At 38.8% G+C, this 23,676-nt stretch overlaps 1 protein-coding gene across 3 annotated transcripts in view; it reads left to right on the forward strand.

Annotated features, from left to right (window-relative positions):
* The window catches only part of KCNK2 (potassium two pore domain channel subfamily K member 2), a 133,506-nt gene extending 113,142 nt beyond the window's left edge, over positions 1-20,364 (forward strand). For all 3 annotated transcript variants that reach the window (XM_062210347.1, XM_062210346.1, XM_062210348.1), the window contains exon 7: positions 16,589-20,364. In XM_062210347.1, the coding sequence (XP_062066331.1) occupies positions 16,589-16,906 (318 nt within the window). In that variant the 3' untranslated portion in view covers positions 16,907-20,364. The remainder of the gene's footprint in view (positions 1-16,588) is intronic.
* Positions 20,365-23,676: the final 3,312 nt, after the last annotated feature.

Below are 23,676 nucleotides of genomic sequence, written 5' to 3' on the forward strand. Positions count from 1 at the left end.
TTTGTTGGTAAGATGTGTTTCTTGTAGCAGCAAATAGGTGAGTCTTCTTTTTTCAGCTATTCTGTATCTTTTAATTGGAGAACTTAGGACATTTACAAATTATACATTTATGAATATCTATGTACCAAGTAAAATGGTATTTATACTTTTAACATGTATATTATATATTACATATAACACATATATAATATGTATTATGTATATACACAGCATATATATATGCATAATATCTATATGCTTCCATGTGAGAGAAAATGAGAAAACATGGTATCTGTCTTTCTGTTTCTAGCTTGCTTTACACTGACAGCACATCTCAAATCAGACTGGCCGTATATGACGTGGCAGTGGCCGTAATGGTGAAAGTTCTTGAAGTAGACAGCCTAACTACAGATTAAGATCAGAATCTCTGCCAGTGATGTATCTCACAACAAAGCTGAGGCCTCTTATACTAATGATATAAATTGTGTATTTCCCTTGAGAAATTTTATTGGCTTTAATTGATACCTAGAGAAAGTTATGTGTTAGATGAAGAAAAAAAGACAAATTGTGAAGAATGAAATGTATCTATAAATATGTATTTTGCCCAGATCTAAATTAATTCTTGGAGAATATCATTAGTCGTCTTCTTATTTCTTTTGTTAGTTATATATTTCATCCAGTGTGTCAAAGTGAATAGCCATACATGGATCATCAATTTTCTCAGAGGATTTCTGCAAAAATAGACCACCCACACCTATGCAGTTGTCCATGGGAGAGTTTATTCATAACAGAAATTTCTGGAAGTAATTTCTCCTTTGAAACTGAAGTTTAAAAATGATTTTCTTGGATGTGCTTAGACTATATTGAATATTTTTCCTATATTCCACTTGCAAAAGTTTAAATGTGAAAAAGATATTTTAAACCAGTAGAGCACATATTTAGAGATACGTATGTCAGACAACCTCTGAAAACAAAAGCAATAAAAAACACAAGGAAGGCTTATTCTTTTCTCACTTCTTTATGACACTACTTTATGACTCACTTCTTCATGACTTACTTCTTGTCTTCCTTTTCACTCTTAAACTTTTTCATTGTTCATCTGTAACTTGCATTGACACTGATTCTGGTAATATACTGGGAAAGCCTAAATAATATTTTCCCTGAATGTTATAGGGAAAAATACATATCTGGCATTGCTTGGAATAGAACTTCCTATATACATATATTTATTTAATGCAAATTTGATTTCATGGCTTTACATTTTAAAAGCCATTTTGTTTATCTGTTGAACTGGATTTTTGAACACTGATATATTTGATTTCAATATTATTCTAGATTAAGGGTAAATAGGTTAAAGAAAAGTGTTCTGCATGATTCAGTTTTTCTAAATTTCTGTTGAGTATCCACTATTTTTCAGCCATTGAGATTCATTCTAGAGATAAAAAGATGAATAAGGCACAATTTTGGCACTAAATAACCAGCATCTAATAGGAAGCTCACTACACATAAACCAGTAGCCATGATAGAGTGCAGAATTTATTTTCTGTCTACTTCTCAGACCTCCTCTTACTGATTCACCAAGCATTCACATGAGCCTTCTTTCAGTTCTCTGAATTCTTTTTCATGTCAGGCTGTGCCCTGCTCTGCATGCTCTTCTCCATGTCTATCACCTTGCTGAAAACATGGATCATTCAGATCAAATGTCACATGTCTTCATACATTGCATCTGAACCCTCTAGTCTACATGATTCCATATATATATATATGGAATCGGTTGAGGTGAATAACATTCCTTCGAAGAATTCTGTGACACCCTCCTCCATCATTTTATTGGGCAGATTCCTTTTGATGCCCCAAAATCCATTTATCTCCTTGGACATTTATTTAACAAAATTCTATTAAGCATATACAATGTACCTATGAAGTACTGGACAGTACTGGATATAAATACAAAATGAAACTTGGGTAGCATTGCTTGGAGTGTTCTGCTTTTAAAAAAAAATTTAGTGTGTACTTTAATACATGAAAATTGAATTTCCTTCATGTGGAAGAGGTTCTTAACTCTCAATGGTTCAAATAATCTTTGAGAATTTGCAAAGAACTATGATTTCCTTCCCAGCTTAAAAAAAAATCACAAATCCTAATAGTCTACATCTAGTTAGGCCATCCATGAGCTTCTAAAGCTCACAGCTGAGTAGTACTTCCTGAATCAGTCACATTAAAAAGTACTAAATATTTACATTTTCTCCTCATGACTTGAAGATAGACACAAAAGCTGAAATGGAAAATACAAAAATGAGATGCAACTTGTATATTTGGTTTAGGAGAAGGGAGACAATTGGTGGAGAAACCATTTTCTCATTGCTGCCCAATATTTTACTTGCTCAATCCTGGTCAAGAGCAGTGGTCTTCATGGTTTCTGCTTGTGAATTTCTTAGAGTTATTTTGATAATCTCAGCTTGTTCATGCATAATGTTTAAGTTAATATCTAAAATTACTCATGTTAGGTTAAAAAGTAGGAAAGGCATTGCCTGAGTATACAAAGGCTGTTGATTTTGTGCATTGATTTTACATCCTGCTACTTTGCCAAACTCTTCTATGAATTCCAGTAGTTTCTTAGTAGAGTCCTTTGGATCCCCTAAATAAAGAGTCATATTATCTGCAAAGAGGGATAGTTTGACTTCATTCTTCCCAATTTGTATCCCTTTAATTTCTTTTTCTTGCCTAATGGCTCTGGCTAAAACTTCCAGAACTATATTGAATAGCAGTGGTGAGAGTGGGCATCCCTGTCTGGTACCAGATCTCAGTGGAAATGCTTGCAACTTTTTCCTATTCAATAGGATGCTGGCCGTTGGTTTTTCATAACTTGCTTTGATTGTATTGAGGAATGTTCCTTCCATACCCAGTTTGCTTAGAGTTTTCATCATGAAAGGGTGTTGTATTTTATCAAATGCTTTCTCTGTGTCTATTGAGATAATCATATGGTTATTCTTCTGCAGTCTGTTAATGTGGTTATCACATTGATTGTTTTGCAAACATTGAACCATCCCTGCATACCAGGGATAAATCCCACTTGGTCTGGGTGGATGATCTTTCTGATGTGTTGTTGCATTCTATTGGCCAGAATTTTATTGAGGATTTTTGCATCTATGTTCATCAGGGATATTTGTCTGTAATTCTCTTTCAATGCTGCATCTTTTTCAGGCTTAGGGATTAAGGTGATGCTGGTTTCATAGAAAGAATTTGGGAGGATTCCCTCTTTTTCGTTTGTTCTGAATAGTTTGAGAAGAATTGGAGTTAGTTCTTCTTTAAATGTCTGGTAGAATTCAGCAGTGAATCCATCTGGTCCTGGGCTTTTCTTTGTTGGGAGGGCCTTTATAACTGTTTCAGTTTCTGTCTCAGTTATGGGTCTGTTTAGGTTTTCTATGTCTTCCTGGTTCAATTTAGGTAGGTTGCATGTGTACAGGAATCTATCCATTTCTGATAGATTTCCCTGTTTGCTGGCATACAAGTCCTTATAGTAATTTGTGATGATTCTTTTTATTTCCGTGGTGTCTGTTGTTATGTTTTCTTTTTCATCTCTGATTTTATTGATTTGGGTCTTTTCTTTTTTTAGTTAGTTGGGCCAATGGGGTGTCAATTTTGTTTATTTTTTCAAAAAACCAGCTCCTTGTTTGGCTGATCTTTTGTAATGTTTTTTTGGATTCAATCCTGTTGATTTCTTCTATTATTTTAATTATTTCTCTTCTCCTACTAGATTTGGGTCTGGTTTGCTGCAGTTTTCCTAGGTCCTTGAGATGCGTTGAAAGCTCATTTATTTGGTGCCTTTCCAATTTCTTGATGTAGGCACCTATTGCTATAAACTTTCATCTTTACACTGCTTTTGCTGTATCCCATAAGTTTTGGTATGTTGTGCTGTTATCCTCATTTACTTCCAGAAAGTTTTTGATTTTTCTTTTGATTTCTGCTATGACCCAGTGTTCATTCAGGAGCATGTTGTTCATTCTCCATGTGTTTGCATACTCTAGGAATTCCTGAGTAGCTAATTTCCAACTTCATTCCTTTATGTTTTGTTCCTGAATCCATTCAGCCAGTCTGTGTCTTTTAACTGGAGAGTTGAGGCCATTAACATTCAATGTGACTCATGCAGAAATCCTTATAGTTTTTTGCTTTTTAATACTTGTAATTCTTTTCTCATCAATCCCTGGTTCCTGTTATTCTCAGTATGATGTTTTGATCGGCCTCCTTGTTTGTAGTTAGTTTTGAATTTTCACTGCCACACCTACCCTGCTGAGATGTCCTCCCCACCCTGCTTAGTTTTCAGCACAAGATGTGGGCCTCCCTCCTGTGGGCTGCCTTTGTCATTCCTCTCAGACTATTGCCCTGCACCAATTTGCCACCTTTTGTGTGGTGCCCCCTCCATGCTGACTTGGCTCTGACATTTCAATCTGATGCTATGGCCCCACCCCAAACCCACTGCACTGATGTCTACCTAGGTATGCTCCTGTGTCACTGCCTTTAACTGTTTGGGAAAGAAAGTAAAACTATATTTTTAGTAGACTGGCCCTATGTTCCCATAGTGAAAATAAAGTACCTTTTATTATCAATAAGCCACTATTTGGAAAATTTTATTTGTGATGCAGAGAGAGAGAGAGAGAGTATAAGCAACTGAATGGCTACCCAGTGGTTCACTCCCCAAATGCCCACAATAGCAGAGGCTTAGCTGTAGCTCCTCTGGGCCAGGCTGAAACCAACAGCAGAGAACTCAATCTAGGTTTCCCATGAGGCTAGGAGAAACCCAATTCCTTCCCCTTCACTGCTGCCTCCTAGGGTCTGCAGTGCTGGGAAGCTGGAAACAAACCCCAGGCAGTCTGATATGGCATGCAGGCATCCTAACTTGGCCAATTTCCTGCTTCTGCCTAAAACCGCAATGAAATTTAAGCTTCCTAAATGAGTTTTGAAGTGTCATTAAATGGATTGATTTCATTAAATATATGAGGGGTCTTCAAAAAAATATCTGGGATGTGCATATAATAAAAAATTATGCATGGATTTCAAAATAGTTTGCACCAAAATAAACATTTTTTGTTACATTTTTCCATGAACTTTCTGAAGGCCCCTTGCATAATAAATACATTTTATGATAAATGCTTGTAAGGTTCTAGCCCACCTCCTCATTCAATGGTTATATTCTACTTATTATTTGGTATTTTTTGTACACCTTTGAAACTTAAACAGATGATTACCTTCCATACCACCATCATCACCACCCAATCATCACCCAGTACCATTCATGGAATTCCCACCTTATCTTGAAGGTTAAACAAATATCTAGTTACTATAACCCAACCAGATAATAGTGTGTAAAACATCATGTCATATTGTTTTATGAATTTTAATGTATGCATTTCTACCATGCTGAAACTCGTTGCATAAATTGAATGAAAACTCCATGTTAGACCAATGGGGACCAAAATAAGTTGATTTTTGGCTTCCCAGTTCCACAGTTAAAATACACTTTGACATTTTGAGAAGATTATTTAAAATAAAAGTGCTAATTTTAGTATTCATTTTCTTGATATTGTTTTTATTAAAAAAGATTAGCTGCTATTGTACGTCATCTTTACACAGTTATGTTAATATGCATGCTATTAAGAAGTAGAGAAAATTGTTATCGAAGAATAGCAGTTTAGGTTAAGGAGACCTTATGAATATTGCATATACTTTCCTGAAAACCAGAGAAAAACATCATGTACTGTTCTGCCAAGATAATACAACACTTAAGTAATCCTTTAAGGGTTTTCTTTTCTTTTTGGAACCTGGTTGGTAAAGAGAACAATACGAATTGTTCTTTTTAGCAGTACAATTCAATGATACAATGAAATGTCAATGCCTCAGAAAATGAATTAATGATAATTGTTAAGTATGATAGTCTAGGCAACCTCTTAAAATGAAAGTAGGCTTCAGATTATTTTTATGGATTTAACCACAAGGATATTTTGTTTGCAACTCAGCTAACAGCTTGTAATATTTAACTTTCCTGAAAGCATTGAGGATATAAACATTTCACCACTGGGAAGACTAAACTAAAATCCCACTGTCAAAAGGGATGGGAAAAAGTACTGGTCAAAGATGAGGAAGGCCTTTTTTTTTTTTTTCACTTGAGGTGAAGAAAGTTAGCAAATGATCATTATCAAATCTTCAGTGCTCAGCTTTTCTTCCACGAGTCTTTTGAAGACATCCTTAGGGAGAAGGTTCTCTCTCTGTACCACTCTATCCACATGAAAAAAATTTCATCTGCTGTTTTTGAAGAAAAGTCAGCACTCTTACAAGTCTTATCCAGTGCTTGAGTTGGCTGTTGGTAACTGGAAAAACCTTAGAGTTTCTGATCAAAACTCCCCGCCTGGTAGTCTGTAACAGGTGATTGTTATTTGTAGCTAGCTGAGCATGACTCAAGAAGACAAGGAAAGTCAATTTGAATGAAAAATATAGATAATGTAAGGTCTGTAAGGAGCAGATGGCTAGGAGCAGATTATAGAAATGCAAAGACAAAAACAAAAATGCAGGGTCTTAAGTGGCAAGGCAGTGATTCAAAGGAAATGATTATTGGGGGTAGGGTGGGGAAGACTTGAAGAGAAAGAAAATAGGACAGGTTCTCTGACCATGGAGCACTGGCAGAGTTGCTTTGGCCACATTTTCAGATTGTACCTGCAATGCCATGCTGGCATAGCTGACTTCAGATGATTGGAATAGTGTTGTGGGGTCATTTTCTTGGCGATGGATCATTTAAAATATTAGCCCATTTTGATTTTTGTATTCTTTTCTTGATAGCCGGAAACCAAAACTATAAAAAGAAGATCATGGAATTTCCAAGCTAGCAGGTAGTTAGGGAACATTTACTGAAGCAGAGAGCCCTAGGTTTTCTAATTTAAAGGAAAGGCACAGAGGGCTTTGTTCAAGGGGAGCAAGCTTTAGGTGAGTGTTAGGTCAGAGTGAAATAGACAGCTGAAGTTAAATGTTGTTTAGAATTATTCTGAATCAGAGAAGTTTCCCAAGTTTATATAGCTAAATTAAGCAGCAGATGTTAAATGAAGCAATGTTCAACCTCTTGGTGATTGCCAAATTTTATGGAAAACAGGACCCATACAATGGTGCTGCTTAGAACCAGGGAGCTCCTGTGTGTTACCTAATATTTGATGATGAGATTCCAGCTGGTAACCTGAGAAGCCAATTGCAGGTACCATGACTTCTGTCATATGAACGGACACGTTCAGATGAAGCTTGCCTGGAAAGTCATGTCTTGTCAAAAGTTAAAGCAGGGTAAGTCTTCTGCCACAGAAGCATGACTGAGAAACAGATCAGAGGGGCAAAGAAAGCAGAAGGAAGCACTGCTCGTCAAAGGTGGACTTCCCTGTCTTGGAAACTATCCGCTGACATTTTTGCCAAATTGTTTGGAAAACAGTCTCCTTAATAATGAAGTTGATAAAGACCAAGCATTTAAAAGTTCCATTTAATGAATATTTCAAATTGAAAAAAAACTAAAAACTATCTTTACGTCATGTTACACTTCCTTTTACAAAAAAAAAAAAATGCCTGCTTCAGTAATAACTGATCTGGCATAGAGACAAGGAGACTTTCAGAAGTGAAATCAACAAAAAGACATGAAAATCAGGATGGGACTGACCTGTCATCACACTCAGGTGGATAAGAAAGCATAATGAGTGATATTTTAGTAAACAGTGTATGATTCAAACAGTCTCCATCATTTGTTTTCTTTGTAACATCAAAAATTAAAGACTCCATCAAGGTATTTTTTTACTTGGATACTTGGATAAGAAAGAATCCCAGTGACAATTGTAGAGCAGTTCTGGTACTCAGGCTAGGTTGAGCAAATAAATTACACACCATAGATAACTCTGCTTTTCCAAGGTTTATTTCAAGCTGGGTTTGCTGGACAGTGCATCTGAACAGATGATACAATACCAGTTTGGGAATATGTAAGGGAAAAAAAGCTCAGAAATTTATAGTCCTCAACATGGCCTGTTGTATAATAAATACTCAGAAGTGGAAATCCAAATTTCTATTTTTATATCCTATCAATATCTTTGCTTATACACATTCAAGACCTTATATAGTTGTAATCAATTGTATAAAACATCAGTTTATTTTTTAACACTTTACTTAACACAATCATAATGTAGAAAATGGTTCCTATACCTGATTGACTTCTCATAAGTATTGACTGCTTACATAACATTGATTATTAATCTTAATATTAGGCCATTAAAATACAGTTCAGAGGAGATCTTCTTATATATTTGTTTTTTCCCTTGCTGGCAGTTCTTGACCAGAATAAATTCCTATGAACTGTTGACTTTTACCAAAGGTTATAGATGTTTTAGTATGCTTAGAATTGGATTATAAAACATTGGTTTCTCATGAGGCTGTACCATAACACAATGACACAGAACTTAATGCAAATGTCAACTGCATGTGAGAATCCTCGAGGTTCCTTGATGCTTTTTCTATAGGAAGAGGACTGGGTTAGTTGGTGGTCACAGACTTCTCTTTAGTCAGAGTGCATGCAGGAGTCTAGTTTGTTCAAATTAGCATGCTGAGTATTTTTATGAAGAGAAGAAAGGAACAGAATGTGTGGTCTCAGGCATTCAACCCACATGGAATTGGGAAGATTAAATGTGTTTCATTCAAGAGGCCCTGTCCAAGATGCTGCGGTGTGGCATGGGTGGGAAGGGGGCTGACACTGATGAGAATAAGGCCATGCTTCACCCTCCAGGACTCTCCCTTGTAGTTGACCGGAGTCAAAGGAGTGATAGTAGTCTTCAAGTTACAAAGGAACTTCCTGTAAACATAAAGCACAGGCTTTGAGAATAGTGGAGTGTCATCCTTCTTAGGCCATCCTATCAATCTCAGGTGATTTAGGAACATTGCCCTAAAAAGTTGGACTATAGCAAGCACCTTTCTAAATTGTGTGGGTACCATTACAAGGGCCGCCTAGGTATTATCTGAGATTCTTTAGAGAACCTGGGAGACTCTTGAGTTGGAACCACTGTTGGGGAGTCCACTGCTGGGCCTGTGTCATCATGGTGCTTCCTTTGGATGCTTGAGAAGTGTTCACAGTTGCTGAGGAAGCTGTTAGTGGTTCTTAACCTTTCTGTTAACTTGAGTGGCGGCATTGCTCTCGGGGGCTGCCTCACCAGGTGCTGTCACGCAGTGCGACGGAAGATATGAAAGTATATGTGGCTGGTAAGGAGAAGGCTGGAAGGATGGGATTGTCCAGGGAAATTGAGAAAAACAGAACCTGAGTAGCAAAGGTAGCGAAGGGGAGGATAAAAGGAAAGGAGCCTACTGAGTTGATTGAGAACTGACTGGAAAGGCACTGGCCAGGAGCTGCTGATTTGGACTCGAAGAGGGAAGCCTAACAGTCAGTGACACAGACTCCAGTGTTTGTGGCTGGAAAGATCAGGCCACTTGCTGACAGAGACCCAGCCACTGAGCATAGTGACAAGGGTGAGAGCAGTCCCAGTGGAGTGTGGAAGCCAAGTGCCTATTGGTAGCACCCAGTCTCCTTCCTTTCTTGTCATCAGTCAGATCCCAGGGGCAGTGGCCGTGACAGCAACATAGGAATACGCAGAACCAGAGGAAGGCCTCTCCTCAGTAAGGTGGGTGACTGAGGGACATTCGTGTCATCCTTCAAAAGCTGGTTTCCTCACATTCCCATCCTTGACTTTGTATTTCAGTGATGCAGGTTGCTTCATTGTAGGAAGATGATGGTGCTGAAATTTTTTTTATAAAAATCCAAGGAAACAAAAATGTTATAAATACACAAATAATTAACTTTTTCCAGAACACAAGAATTAACATTTCAATCAAGAATTATTTTACATATATAAATGTGATATTCTCAACAACAACTTAGTTTGAATTTCTTTGTAAACAAAAAAAAACCCTTTCAGAGTTTGAATATATCATTTTATTTATTATTTATTTATTTATTTATTTATTTTTGACAGGCAGAGTGGACAGTGAGAGAGAGAGAGACAGAGAGAAAGGTCTTCCTTTGCCGTTGGTTCACCCTCCAATGGCCACTGAGGCCGGTACGCTGCGGCCGGTGCACCGAGCTGATCCGAAGCCAGGAGCCAGGTGTTTCTCCTGGTCTCCCGTGGGGTGCAGGGCCCAAGCACTTGGGCCATCCCCCACTCCACTCCACGGCACCGCAAGGCGGAGGATTAGCCTATTGAGCCACGGCACTGGCCTGAATATATCATTTTATTACCATTAAAAGATATGGGTTTGCATCTTAGGAAACATTTTATTGGATGAAAAATTATGCACTGTCATAGATAATCCTATAAGGTCAGGATTTGGGGGGGAGGGTGGATTTTGAGATACTGTTTCTCTTTTTTCTCCCTATTTATAAGCTGTGAGTTTGGTTATATTCTTTAAGTCCAGTATCATGCGGAGTAGTAGGAACACAGGCAACAATAAATAGGGTACACATGCCATTATGGGTTTAGATAAGTAGCCCAAGTGTACACGTTAGTAAGTCAATTCATTGTTTTCAATATTGTTAGGAAATTAAGGCAGCGTATCCTCACTCTAATGTAAACTACTGTAGAGCTATAGAGTGGGTTTCCATATGATGTGAATTTACCTTTCACTCCTCCAAAAGATGTGTAATCCTTAGAATTAATGAGTAAAGTACCCTTGGCAAGTTATATTATTGTCAGCTGCCTTATCATAAGTAATAATCGTGTAGTCCTTATATTTTAAGAACACACACTCACTATGTGCACACATACACAGATCACATGCTCCTCCTGTGCGATAGCTTATCCTTATTCTAGAGATAAGGAATCTGAAGGTAAAGGTTGGATTTCTGGCCAGTGGAACGAGGTTGCAGAGCTGACACTGGAGACCCCCCAGTCCATCTGTGACTGTTTTCACTGCAGCTCTTAAGACCTCCAGAGGCTACTTTCTTCCCTTGGGAATTCTACAGAAATTTTTAAACACATGTTCCCCAAAGTGGATAAAAGTACCAGCCTCTGCCAGGGATTGAGGGCAATTAAAGATTAGAAACTAAAGACGTTCATGGACGCCAACAAGTCTGAGCTGTGCTTGCGCTTAGCCTTTTCCTAATTGCCAGAAATCTAACTTGCAGAAGCGCTCAGCTCTGCGGAGAGTCGTATGTGGGTCATTAGTACAACCGTCGAGATCACGGTGACATGGTGAAGCTTGCTTCTTGAGAAAATTCAGATCAAGTCTAAGGAGAGTTTTTATTCTTTGTTCAACTGATGACTTAAGTTTCAAATGGCAAAGCAGAGATGCTCATTGTCTTTAAAGAGCTTGCTACGTTGATGACAGGAATCAGGTGCTTCTTCTCTATAAAAGGCAGAGGTTATTTCTGAGTATGCAGTAGGAAATAGGGGGCTGCTGGGAATCCTGAGCCTGAGAATACTTGGTCAGTGCTCTTAATCAGAAGGACTCTAGGAGATTGGGTACAACTGCAGGTGTATATAGTGCCTGCCACCTGCTCAGCATTGTTCTGCTAGGTGGCTTCTATTGTTTCCCCCTATTTCACAGAAGAAACTGAGTAGAAAGAAGTTTAAAAAAAAAAAAAACTTGCCATAAGACGCACTGTGGGGCCGGCGCTGTGGCGCAGTGGGTTAACACCCTGGCCTGAAGCACTGGCATCCCATGTTTGAGTTCTGGCTGCTCCACTTCTGATCTAGCTCTCCGTTATGCCTGGGGAAGCAGTAGAAGATGGCCCAAGCCCTTGAGCCCGTGCACCCGCACGGGATATCTGGAAGAAGTTCCTGGCTCCTGGCTTCGGACTGATGCAGCTCCGGCTGTTGTGGCCACTGGGGAGTGAACCAGCGGATGGAAGACCTCTCTCTCCCTCTCCTGCCTCTCCTCTCTGTGTAACTCTGACTTTGAAGTAAAATAAATAAATCTTTAAAAAAAAAAAAAAAAGACACACCATGAAAATGTGGTGGAGTTAGGATTCAAGCTTGGAGGTCTAGCTCCAGCACATTATTCTGCTGCACCAGAAAGATCACACAAGCTTTCACAGTTCCTGCAAAATAGGAAATATTCACAACTTTTGACCCAGTGTTTCCATTTAAGGTAATACCTCATACACGTTAGCAAAGACACAGGCACAAGAATAACTTCTGACATGTTCCTTTTAATAAAAAAAGTCCACCTGGATGAGAAATTATTGAATAATTATCTTTTAATTTCATTTTTCATAAACATTTTTAAAGGATCTTCATATTTAGAAGAAAAGCTGTTAGTAGCATGTGCACATCCTATTGCTAATTATTATTGTCAGTGACATGTTCCTTTTAATTAAAAAAAATCCACCCAGATGAGAAATCCTGGAGAATGCTGGGTAGCAGATGTAAACTATGAAGTAGAATAATGGGTACTGACATGGAAAGGGTACTAAAATCCTGAGAAAAAAAATTTGTAAAACAGTATGTGTAATACAAGACCATATTTTGCAAAAATATGAATGGTGGTCAAGATGGAAGAGGAAAAAAGTAAGATTAATATATGGGGTGCTTCAGAAGGCTTGTGGAAATCAGAATTAAAATAAGCATTTTGGTGCACGACATCTATTCATAGACTTTTCACCATACTCATTTTCCATTAACTTTTGGAAGACCCCCACATATGCATGGATTTCAGAATGTTTTGCAATGAACTAAACTTATCTTTTAGTTTCATTTTTTTCACAAACATTTTTAAAGCATCTCCTATTCAGAGAGAAGGAAAACCATTGGTAGCATTCGTACTATCCCATTGCTAATTATTATCATTGAGGGGTGAGATTACAGAGTGCTTATATTTTCTGTAATGTGTTTATGCATTTAATAGATATGTATTGAGTGTTTCACATTCCTCGTGCTAAGTGCTGAAGATATACATAGAGCTTATATTCTGGTTGAAGAAGATAGAAAATTAGCAAGTAAATGGATCAATATTTGAGCTTTGATAAGCAGCCTATTACCTTTATAATAGGACATTTTCAAAAGTAAAAGTAGAGACCATTAGGGAGGAAAACAGGGAGCAAGTTCTGAGGTCACAGAGACTGGGCTGAGAGGTGAGAGGTTGGCAACCCAGAGCTGATGGAGCAGGTCCAATTTTAGAACCGTCAGTTCTGACAGTGCCCTGAAACTGGAGGTGTGCCTTGAAGGATTCCTCAAATAGATGCCCTCTGGGAAGGTCATTATGTTTAGTTAATCACCTATGTATGGGAAGAATATAGTAATTGATTCTTCTGCTTTTCATAGACACTTATTGAAACAAAAATATACATTAATTCTTGTTTCCTTTCTTGTGTTAACCTTACTATTAGGAAGAGCTCCTCATAGGAAAAAGTATATTAGTAATTGTTCTTAACATTTACAAAAATATAAATTTTCAAATAAAACAGGTTGATTCCTTTTTTATCAAATGATCGATAAGGTGGCAGTGGAGGTTACATGGAATTTGTTACTTTCTCACTAATAAACGTTGTTTGATTGCAAACCTCAAATTTTACACTGCTCAGGATTATCTGCTTATAATATAAACTAGGATAATTTAGTAACATGTTGCAAATTATAACTATTTTTTCAAGGCCTTATTAATCAGTTGCTTTTTAAAAAAATATTTATTTGAAATGCAGAGATACAGGGAAGGAGGGAGGGAGGGAAGGTGGAAGGACAAATCTTCCTTTGGCTAGTTTACTCCCCAGCAGCCCATAACACCCAGGGCTGATGCAGGCTGAAGCCAGGAGCTGCAAGCGCCATCCAGGTCTCCCAGGTGGGTGACAGGAACCCAGGTATCTGGGCCAGCTTCTGCTGCCTCCCAGGTGCATCAGCGGCAGGGAGCTGGATTGGAAGGGGAGACAGGGTTTCATCCCTGGCACTCTGGTATGGGATGTGGGCATCTCAAACAGTGGCTTAACCCACTGTACCACAAAGCCCACCCCATATTAATTGGGGTTTATTTTTAATATTTGAGTATAATCTTTAAGCATGCTGGAATTATAAGTCTTTGGAACTGGTAGAAAAATAAGTGAATCTCTTTATGCTAAAAATTGTTATTTTAAAATTTAGTAGACAGTGCTCATTTAGTAATTAAGTGCAATTCAACAAGTTCCTGGTGAGGTTCTTCACTGTGGCATGCAGTACCTGCTCTAGATACACTTGGAGGTCTCAGGAACTCTTAGCTAAACGGGAAGACAGCCAGGTAAAAAACAGAAAAATAATATAGACTGTGGGAGAGTTTATTTATAAATGTGGATGGGATTTGTGAGGAGTCAAATATTAATGATTTGTTGTTTCCAATGATAGATACGCTGATATTTTCCTAACCAAAGGCAGGGCTAGTCTTTTAATTATGTCTTCTGTATCTAATGTAGTTTAGAGGTAGACATAATTCCTTATGGGAATAGTAAGTATCTACAGGCTAAATCATACATTTACCACATCTTTCCCTGCAACTTCCATCTAACTGGCCCCAGTGGTTATGGAATGCTTGATCTTGTCCATCATGTTTGTCACAAAGTCCTCATTTTTTTCCAGCTTTGCTTTTGTCAGAGCCAGACCAAGATAACAAGCAATTGTTTCTTGTTGCAGCATTACAGGTGGTCAATAAATGGTCTTTTTAAATGAAAAAGATCACTAAATGTGTGTGTATGAGAGAGAGAGAGAGACAGAAATTATGAATGGATGACAAAGAGTTGATTTTCTGAATGCCATCATCTAAGGACTTTCGAAGTTTCCATTATATTTTTTTGCACACATATATACACATGCATATAAACATACATGCACATATATTCACACACATGCACAATGGCTATCCAAGTATATATATCTACTATATTGTAATACAAGAACATGTTGAAGACCCTTCTTTGGCATGGATTTAAAATTTTTTTAAAAAAATTTGTCTTTTCATTTGAAAGAGTGACAGAAACAGAGACACAGAGAGAGATCAATCTTTCAACTGCTGGTACAATTCACAAATGGCTATAATGGACAGGGCTGGGCCAGGCAGAAGCCAGGAGCCAGTAACTCCATCTGGGTCTCCCATGTGGGTAGCAGCAGCTCAAGCACTTGGGCCATCTGCTGCTTTCCTAGGCACATTAGCAGGCACATTAGTGGGCTCAGAAGTGGAGTAGCTGGGACTCCAGGGGTGTTCCGATATGGGATGCTAGCATCTCAAGAAGAGGTTTAACCTGCTGCTCCATAACGTTGGTCCTGATTTCGATTTTTTTCTACCAAAATCAACTTTTAATTCCATTTTCCACAAACGTTGTGAAGTATCCCTGTGTATATACATATCTATTCTCTCTTATAAGTCAGGGGACGTGTAAACATTTAGAAATCATCAGTGATATTTCCCATATCAGTATTTAAAATAAAAATAAACAGAGATAGCAAAACAAGAAGAGTAACAGGGCTCTTGTCATTTGCTTTGCAAGCAAGGGAGAGAGCCCAAGTGAGTCAAGGAGTGAGCTCAGTGTGGCTCCCTTTTGCTGAAAGCAGAAATGCAAGAGGGGAATGGAGGAGTGGTTGCAAGTAGGAAATTAATCTAGGAGATACCTAGGTGATTACACTCTGTTTTCCTTAAGAATTGTGACGTTTCCCATAGGATCGGTTATTTCAGGGCACAGAAGCATACTTTTCAAGGGAGTCAGAACAATCGGCCTGTGGGCTCAGGGTCATGTACAACAGGTACTTGCAGAAGCATATGCTTGGGACTTGGCGACTTTTTCTTTAACCCTGAAAAGACAGAGAACGACACAGCACCAGCATGTCTGACCTCGCGGTTTGTGGAGGAGAGTCGCTCAGCATCCTGTTAGGTAGGCTCTGTGAAGAAACCTGATGGACACTGAGGAAGTGGCAGCTCAGGCTTGAGGTCACTTCACTGATTGCACAAATACTCGTCGAGAAATAATAAGTGCCTTGGACTTAACTGCTCCCATGCCAGTCTCAAAATGGACTTGGCCTTTCTCACTTCTCTGCCTTCTCGGAAAGCAGAAACAAAATACTCTGTTGCTTTCTTAGGAAACTGAGAATTCCCAAATGACCAAGGTGAGGTTGGATACAGAGTTCTCACACATGCTCTTTGTGATCTCTAACACATAGCTTTACATCCTGAGCACAAAGCATTGCTGTTATCAGAACCCACCCAGGTCACCTGGGTTCATATTCCAGACTTTGACTCTGCGTTGCTGCACTTACTATGTGTCACTGCCTTTTCGACATCAAATACTTTCAGAAATTACAAACAGGTGAGGGGGAGAAGAAACCCAACACATACTCTGAGTTTGTAAAAAGTTAGCAGCATCAGAAGTTTCAGTGTCAAGATCCACGTACAAAAAACAAGCACATCTAGTGTCTTTGGAATCAGTTGACTTAAAGTTCATAGATTAATTTTTGGAGCCCTCTCTGTTTACATTAGGATTGTACTCATGAACAAATTGCATAATTAATGTGAGTTCTCGGATCACAAGTGTAGTAAAAGACGAGGTGAAATACTGGCCATCCTCTTGACATATCCCGATCTTTTCTCTGCTTGTACGCTCCAGGTGGGAGAGTTCAGAGCACATGCTGCTGAGTGGACGGCCAATGTCACGGCCGAATTCAAAGAAACCCGGAGGCGGCTGAGTGTGGAGATCTACGACAAGTTCCAACGTGCCACCTCGATTAAGCGGAAGCTCTCTGCAGAACTGGCTGGGAACCACAACCAGGAGCTGACGCCTTGCAGGAGGACCCTGTCCGTGAACCACCTGACCAGCGAGAGGGATGTCTTGCCTCCCTTACTGAAGACTGAAAGCATCTATCTGAATGGGTTGACGCCACACTGTGCTGGCGAAGAGATTGCTGTGATTGAGAACATTAAATAGCCCCCTCTTGGAAGAGCCTAGGCATAGCCATAGGTGAGGACTTCTGTATGCTCTATATGACTGTTGCTGGTAGCATATTTTAAAAAATTGTGCATGAGCTCCTAAGGGGAAAAAAAAAAACAAATAGATTCACCCATCATGGTCATCTGCCATCAAGAGAATTTGGAATTCTGAGCCAGCACTCTTTCTGATGATGCTTGTTGCACACTCCACTTTCTTTGATGAGTGGAAGGACAAGCGATGTCTGATGCCTTTCTGTGCCCAGACTGTTTTTCTCCATCTTCTCCCAATGTGCCACAAGGCCTCAGAATGAATTGCAATTGTCTTTGGTAATGATGTAGCTGTGAGGGATCAGCCCTTAACTTTTCAGGGTCTACTTAACTGAGCCTAGATACGGACCATTTGTGGATGACAACGTTTCTTTTGGTCAATGGCAAGAAATTCTTATGCAGCCTTTTACCTAAGAAATTTTCTGTCAGTGCCTTATCTTATGAAGAAACAGAACCTCTCTAGCTAATGTATGGTTTCTCCTTCCCTGCCCCACCCCTAGGCACACCTCTGCAGTCATTTACCCCAGTCCTCTCGTTTGAATATCATACCTTGCTGGGAACAGTGTGTAAAATGAGTGACGTGATGATGCCCGAAAAAGGAATAGATGCCAAATTAGATGGACATTGAAGCAACTCTCAGAAACTCTAGCATTAAACGCACTGCAGAGAAAGGAGGTGCAAAGTTGGCCCTCTCAGTATTTATTTGACTCAGGTACCAAGGTACATATATACGGTGTAATTATTACCAGGCTGGTACAATTGGCTGCTCCAAACCATCCCTGTTTTCCTGGCAGTTTCTGGAACTTAGTATTTATTAGTTAAACTTATACTTTTAAGGTGGAAGAAGAAAGTCCATATGTAAGTCATCTGATAGGAAAAAAACTGTTAAAATGGGTGTTACTGCAGGCGATTTAAAACACTTGGTATGAATTACCCTTCAGAGGAAAAGAAAATAGCAAACCCACTGTGTTATGAGTATTTGCTAATAAACATTCTACTGCCAGCATCTATTTGCTTTTTGATGTATGGAAAACTGACGTAATTTTCTTTCCTTGGGTGACATGTGCCAGGTGACAGGAGGGGAGGAGGCAGCAGGGAGAGGTCCTCGCCTCCGTGGGTACCTTTGCAATTGTGACCAGGTGGGAGAGCAGAAGGGAAACTGGGATCACTGTGATTTTGCACATGGAAAAATGCAGATTGCAGGCATAATTCATCTCTGACATTAGAGGAAAAGCTGTTATAGCACAATTTAAATCTTTTTTAGATAGAGAAAGGCTGATAATCCTTTTCAGTTTAATTTTATATCCTATTAATTCTTTGGATATTTCCAAGATTCAGAAAATATTCACTAAATTCACCCAAGTCAATTGCTACCCTTTCCTTTATTTTCATACTTAAATCTGCTGTACATTGTATATATAATTTTTCAAGTCCAGAAAGAAAATGATTTCCCTAAATATAATCACAAAGCTGATGTCTTTCAATTTTTTGAGGGGGAGGAAACGTATCTGAATAAGCGGCACTCAGATTAGGGTCTCACAAAGTCAACCCAGGTTCTTTAAAAACAAACTAACAGATGCTTATTTTCCAATTTTCAGCTAGAAATGTACATATTCAGTTAACTTGATGAAGGTACTTTTATAAATTTAAAAAGTTCTAAGCAACTTTTAGAAAGTCAGGCTCTTTAAGCAAGGAAGCTACTCTCATTTCCTCAGTAACTGTTCTGAAAGTTCATATGGTGGAACGCACCATGTATAAACTGTGAATTGTATTGACAAATAAAGTTTGTAATTAAAGTCAGCATTTTCGAGTCTCCTGATTGCTGCTGAAGCCTCAGATCCCCTTTGAGCTAAGTAGGAGGCCAGGACATCGCTCTTCATGCTGAGTTTTTTGTGGCTCCTTCATTCGCAATATTCCAGAAATTGTTTTGGATGTGTTAGTACTACCCTTGCTAAAACACGTGCAGAGCATTCGTGGTGGCTGTGAACCAAAATTCAATATACTGAAATTCATGTTGCAGATAGGACATTTGAAATAGCACACAATTTCAAGACTATTTATGTTACATTAATCTATACCTGTATTTCATCATTGTTAGAATTTGAACACTGAAATTGTCTGAATGTGAGATACAGGCACCTGAATGTGGATTTTTTTTTTTTTTGTGAGACTAAGTAGGCATCCTGGTAGTATTGCGGTCTAAAGAAGAAAGTAACTGCAAACCAATCTTTTAGACCTTAGCCTTGGATTATTTATGCTGTCAGTATACTGCCTAATTTTACTGATCCATTGCTAAATAACTTGTTGAGTACAAATCTTAAAACTTGTCCCCAAACACTATTTTAGTTTTTGGGGCAATTTTAAGAAAACCTGTATATCAATTCCTATGTCAATTCAAGCTTTATTTTATTTGCATCTTATGGGTAATGTTCTAGTGAGTTTAATTTTCTATTGGACTAGTATCACAGTAGTTTTGCTTTCAAGAATATTTAAAAAATTAAGTGCTAGAACCAGAAAGTATCAGAAACTCCCTGCTCCGAGTTCTACTCATGTGGGCTACAGGGACTCCAAGTGCTTGGGCCATCTTCTGCTGCTTTCTCAGGCTCCTTAGCAGGGAACTGGATCAGAAATGGAGCAGCTGAGATTTGAACCAGTGCTCATGTGGGATGCTGGTATTGCAGGTGGTGGCTTAAGCTGCTGAGCCACAATGCTAGCCCCTGCTCTGGATTCTTAGATGTGGATTCTAGATAATACTGTATCCACTTACAGCTACTAACTGGAAAAGTCATTCTTTCGGAGTTCTTTCAGTGTCTTACATAGATGTGTAGACTTTGCAACATAGTCCATGTCTCGTGCCTCTTTTTTCTGATGATATTTCACTGTCAGTGCTGGCTGAAGACACTTTAGAAGCCAAGAGGAAATTGAATGGTGTACACCTTGGTCTCCAAAAAATCAGAAGGGGGCAGAGTGTAGGGCTTTCTTTCTCAAATTCTAAGGAACATGTGACACACAGGAAAGACCACATCCCACCTAACTTTCAGTCAGAAGTCAGTGCAGTTTTTTGGTTCGTGAGAGTAGGCAATCAGAGAAACTAAGGGAAATTTGAGATGGAGTACCAAAAAACAAACTTAGACAATCAGAAGACTTGAGCAGCTACAAAATGTCTTCAGAAAGTTCATGGAAAATATGTATGATAAATATCTATGCATGGATTTCAAAATTTTATTAAAACGAGCTTTTAATTCCAACTTCTACCCACTGTTTAAAGAACCCTCATCTTTAAGAATTGGAGGCCTAGATCAGCTTTTGTTTTTATCTTTCTTTTTTTAAAAAAAATTTTTCACTGTGCTAGTAACATCGTAACTTATTTGTGGTTTGTATTTCTGATTAAAGTGTGAGTATACATTTGTTTTGGTGTAAACATGTCTATTTGAATACCCGTAACATTATTAAAATTAATATATGACTTTTTGCTTCAGCATGGATTTACTTAAATGTCCTTTTATAGAGGGAGGTACTGGCCTTGCCTGATTTGTAAGGTGTCGTGGAGTAATCTGGTCACTTTGCTTTGGGATTGTAAGGGTAACGTATTGTAGTTAGCTTCACATGGGGAAAGTTGCATGAGCTCCACCTGCTTCCTTCCTAGCACCATCCCCACTCTGCCACCCCACCCTTGTGTTTCACCTGTGATGCTTCCCCTCCCATATCAATTACTCTTCCTGAAAGACAGAGGATAGAGTGTATTTAGCCTGCCTGTGAAGATGCCCATGTGCCCAATGGGTGTACCTGAGTTCCATTCACATCTCCAGTTCCCAGCTCCAACTCTCCATCAGCGTAGATCCCAAGAGATGGTGTGGTGGTTCAACTGGGTTACTGCCACCCATGTGGGAGACCATCTGGGCTTCTTCAGCCCAAAGAAGCCCTGGCCATTGTGGGAGTGGATTGGACTCTCTCTCTTTCTCTTTCTCCCCCCTCTCTGTCTCCATCTCTCCTTTCCTCCCTCCTTCTCAAATACATTAAGCATAAAAAATAAGGATTGGTTCTGAGGACCAGGAATTTTGGCTCTGCTCTTTGTTTTGAATCAGTGCTGTTCACTAAACCCCAGCTTTTATTAATATTCATGAAATCACTTATTTTCCTGGAATTAGCTTTATAAAATATTTTCACTGTGTTAGCCTTGTCTCAATTTATAACTCTTTCTTTGATGTTATGTTCCTTCCCAAAGTATTTCAATAGATTCACCAAAAACTCATGGCCTCATCCTTCTGCTTTTATTTTGCACATTTCAATTTGGACTTCTGTCTGAGCTCCACATGCATCTAGCTAACTGAGAACAGATAGTTCCACTTCTAAAAGGCACTTCAACATATCCAAGACCCCCATAATCTTTCTCCAGATGTGGCCCACCTCTGGAGTTGTCTGTTCCAGTGAATGGACCACATACATCTGGCTGAGCAAGGCATCCTTGAGTCTCCTCAAATCCATAGCCACCTATCATCAAGCTCTATTGACTTGAGCCCTAAACATGCCTTAGATTTGAACACAGCCGTTACCTAAACTAAGCCACCACCACCTTTTACCTTCTGCTAACTGCTTTTGTTTCATTCTGTGCTTCTGTTACTGATAGTAAAGAAATCTTTTTAATAAGAAAATCTGATGTTATTCTCCAGTTTAAATCTCTTGTTTTCATTTGCTTAGGAGTAAAAGCAGAATCCCTCAAAAAGTTTACCAGGCCTTCCTCTGGTCTACTTCATTCCAGCTTCTCCATGCTATCTTGTATCACTTTCTACCTCTCTCTATATTCCAGCCCCACTAGATTTCTCTCCTCTGTCTCAAGGTAATATTGTCATTCCCTTGCCTGGAATGCTTACTGTGTTTCTACCCCTCTACCTTTCACCCAGTAAACTCCCATTCATCCTTCAGAAACCACCTCAAATGTGGCTTCCTCTGATGAGCCTTCCTTGACATCAGTTTGTGTCTTTGTATACACTTTATACATTCCTCTTCCTTTCCCTCCCTTATGATTAGAAATGAGTAGCTAATATTATTTGGTTACTGTCTGTGTGTATCACTGGAATATAATTCCTTTGTTTTAGCTTACTATTTTATTCCCCCATACTAGCAAAGTACGTACAATAGGTGTTCAAAAAATACATGTTAACTGAGTGAATAAACATGAAAACAGATATAACTTTTGTAGTCATCTGAAATATCCTTGGGCATAAATATCCACATTTTCTTAGCTCCACAGGCACTAATTTTTCCTCTTCCACTGGGTTCTTACATGATACAAATAGTAGTTACTTTCCTCCTAAGGGACAAACTGGTACAGGTTCCTCATTCTGTTTATAGTCTTAAAAAATCAAATCCAGTTCTTCAGCTGGAGAGGCTTGAAGTTCATTTGTTGTTAAACACTCCTACTCTATAAGCAAAAGTTTTATTATTTCATTTCCAAATTTTCACTCCCAATAGATGCTACCAAAGCTTTTCAATTATAATTTAATCTTGAAAATATGTTTTGAAATTCACTTCAAAGTATATTTGCTTATAATAATAAATGAGAGGCTTTTAAATTAGCAGAAAGCTAAATGCACATTTATCCTGCCAAATAAAATTCAGCATTTTTATTCTTAAATTTATAAGTAGTCTGGGAAAGAATCCATTATCTGACACATTTGAACAACAGCCAGTAGAGAATGTTAGTCACTAACATGGTTTGATTTTTAAGTTAACTCGTAAAATAAATACTATTTTTCATTCAGTTGATGCCTGAGTTTTGTTGATGGTATTCCCTTTTGCACGACACAATTAAGAGATGTTATCATATGTATAATTTAAAATATTTCAGATTTGCAAATGTTACTAACATTAGACGTCATGTTTCTGAGCTGTTAAGCATCACTAAGCGACATTGTCAGTTCTGGGTTCAAATTTAGCCTTTGGGCAAGTATTTCAGGGTTGAGAAGATACTGCACCAAGCATCTCACCAGCCCATATTGTTTCTCAGTCAATTGGCAACAGCAATTCAGTTTGTGCAGTAACCGAGAAAATGTACTCCAAAACTGCCGAAGTTTGATATGTAACACAGATGTGTTGCATTGTGTGTGTCCACAAGATCTCACCTTGCTCATGCTTTACCAAGCCCACATTTATCAAGAGCCTGGATAAGGCCGGTCACTGGAAATACTGAGCCCAATCAGTGTCTGCTCACTAGGAGCTGGCAAGCCCCGAGCGAGACACAAATGAAAACAAGGAACTAAAGTCCAAGGTGATAACTACCCAGAGGCATGCAAAACAGTGCTAGGAGGGCCACAGGTATCCTGAGGAAGGAAAAGCTATCAACTGTGGTTGTAAAAGATTTCACAAAACTCGGGTCTGATTTGTGTCTTGAAAGATCTGTGGAATTTCACTAGATTTAAGATATGAGGATAAATAAAAGCGTGGCACTGGTAAGTTGTTTTGTGGGAAGTGCAGATGGGGGTTTGGAGTGGGGGAGGGGACATCCATTACTGCAAAATCATTAAGAACCCAGGACCTGGAGTCAGTGGGCCTGAGTTCAGCCCTCTCCTATGCCACACCCCAGGCCAGGTTTTTACCTTTCAGCATCTAATTGCTTATAAACTGGGGATAACAGGAGTTCCATTTCTTAGGACTGCTCTGAGGTTTAAATGAACGAATTCCTGTGAAGTGCTTTGTGCAATTCTTGGAACTTTCCAAGGG

The sequence above is a fragment of the Lepus europaeus genome, chromosome 14, assembly GCF_033115175.1.
Source record: "Lepus europaeus isolate LE1 chromosome 14, mLepTim1.pri, whole genome shotgun sequence".
Taxonomy (NCBI): Eukaryota; Metazoa; Chordata; class Mammalia; order Lagomorpha; family Leporidae; genus Lepus; species Lepus europaeus.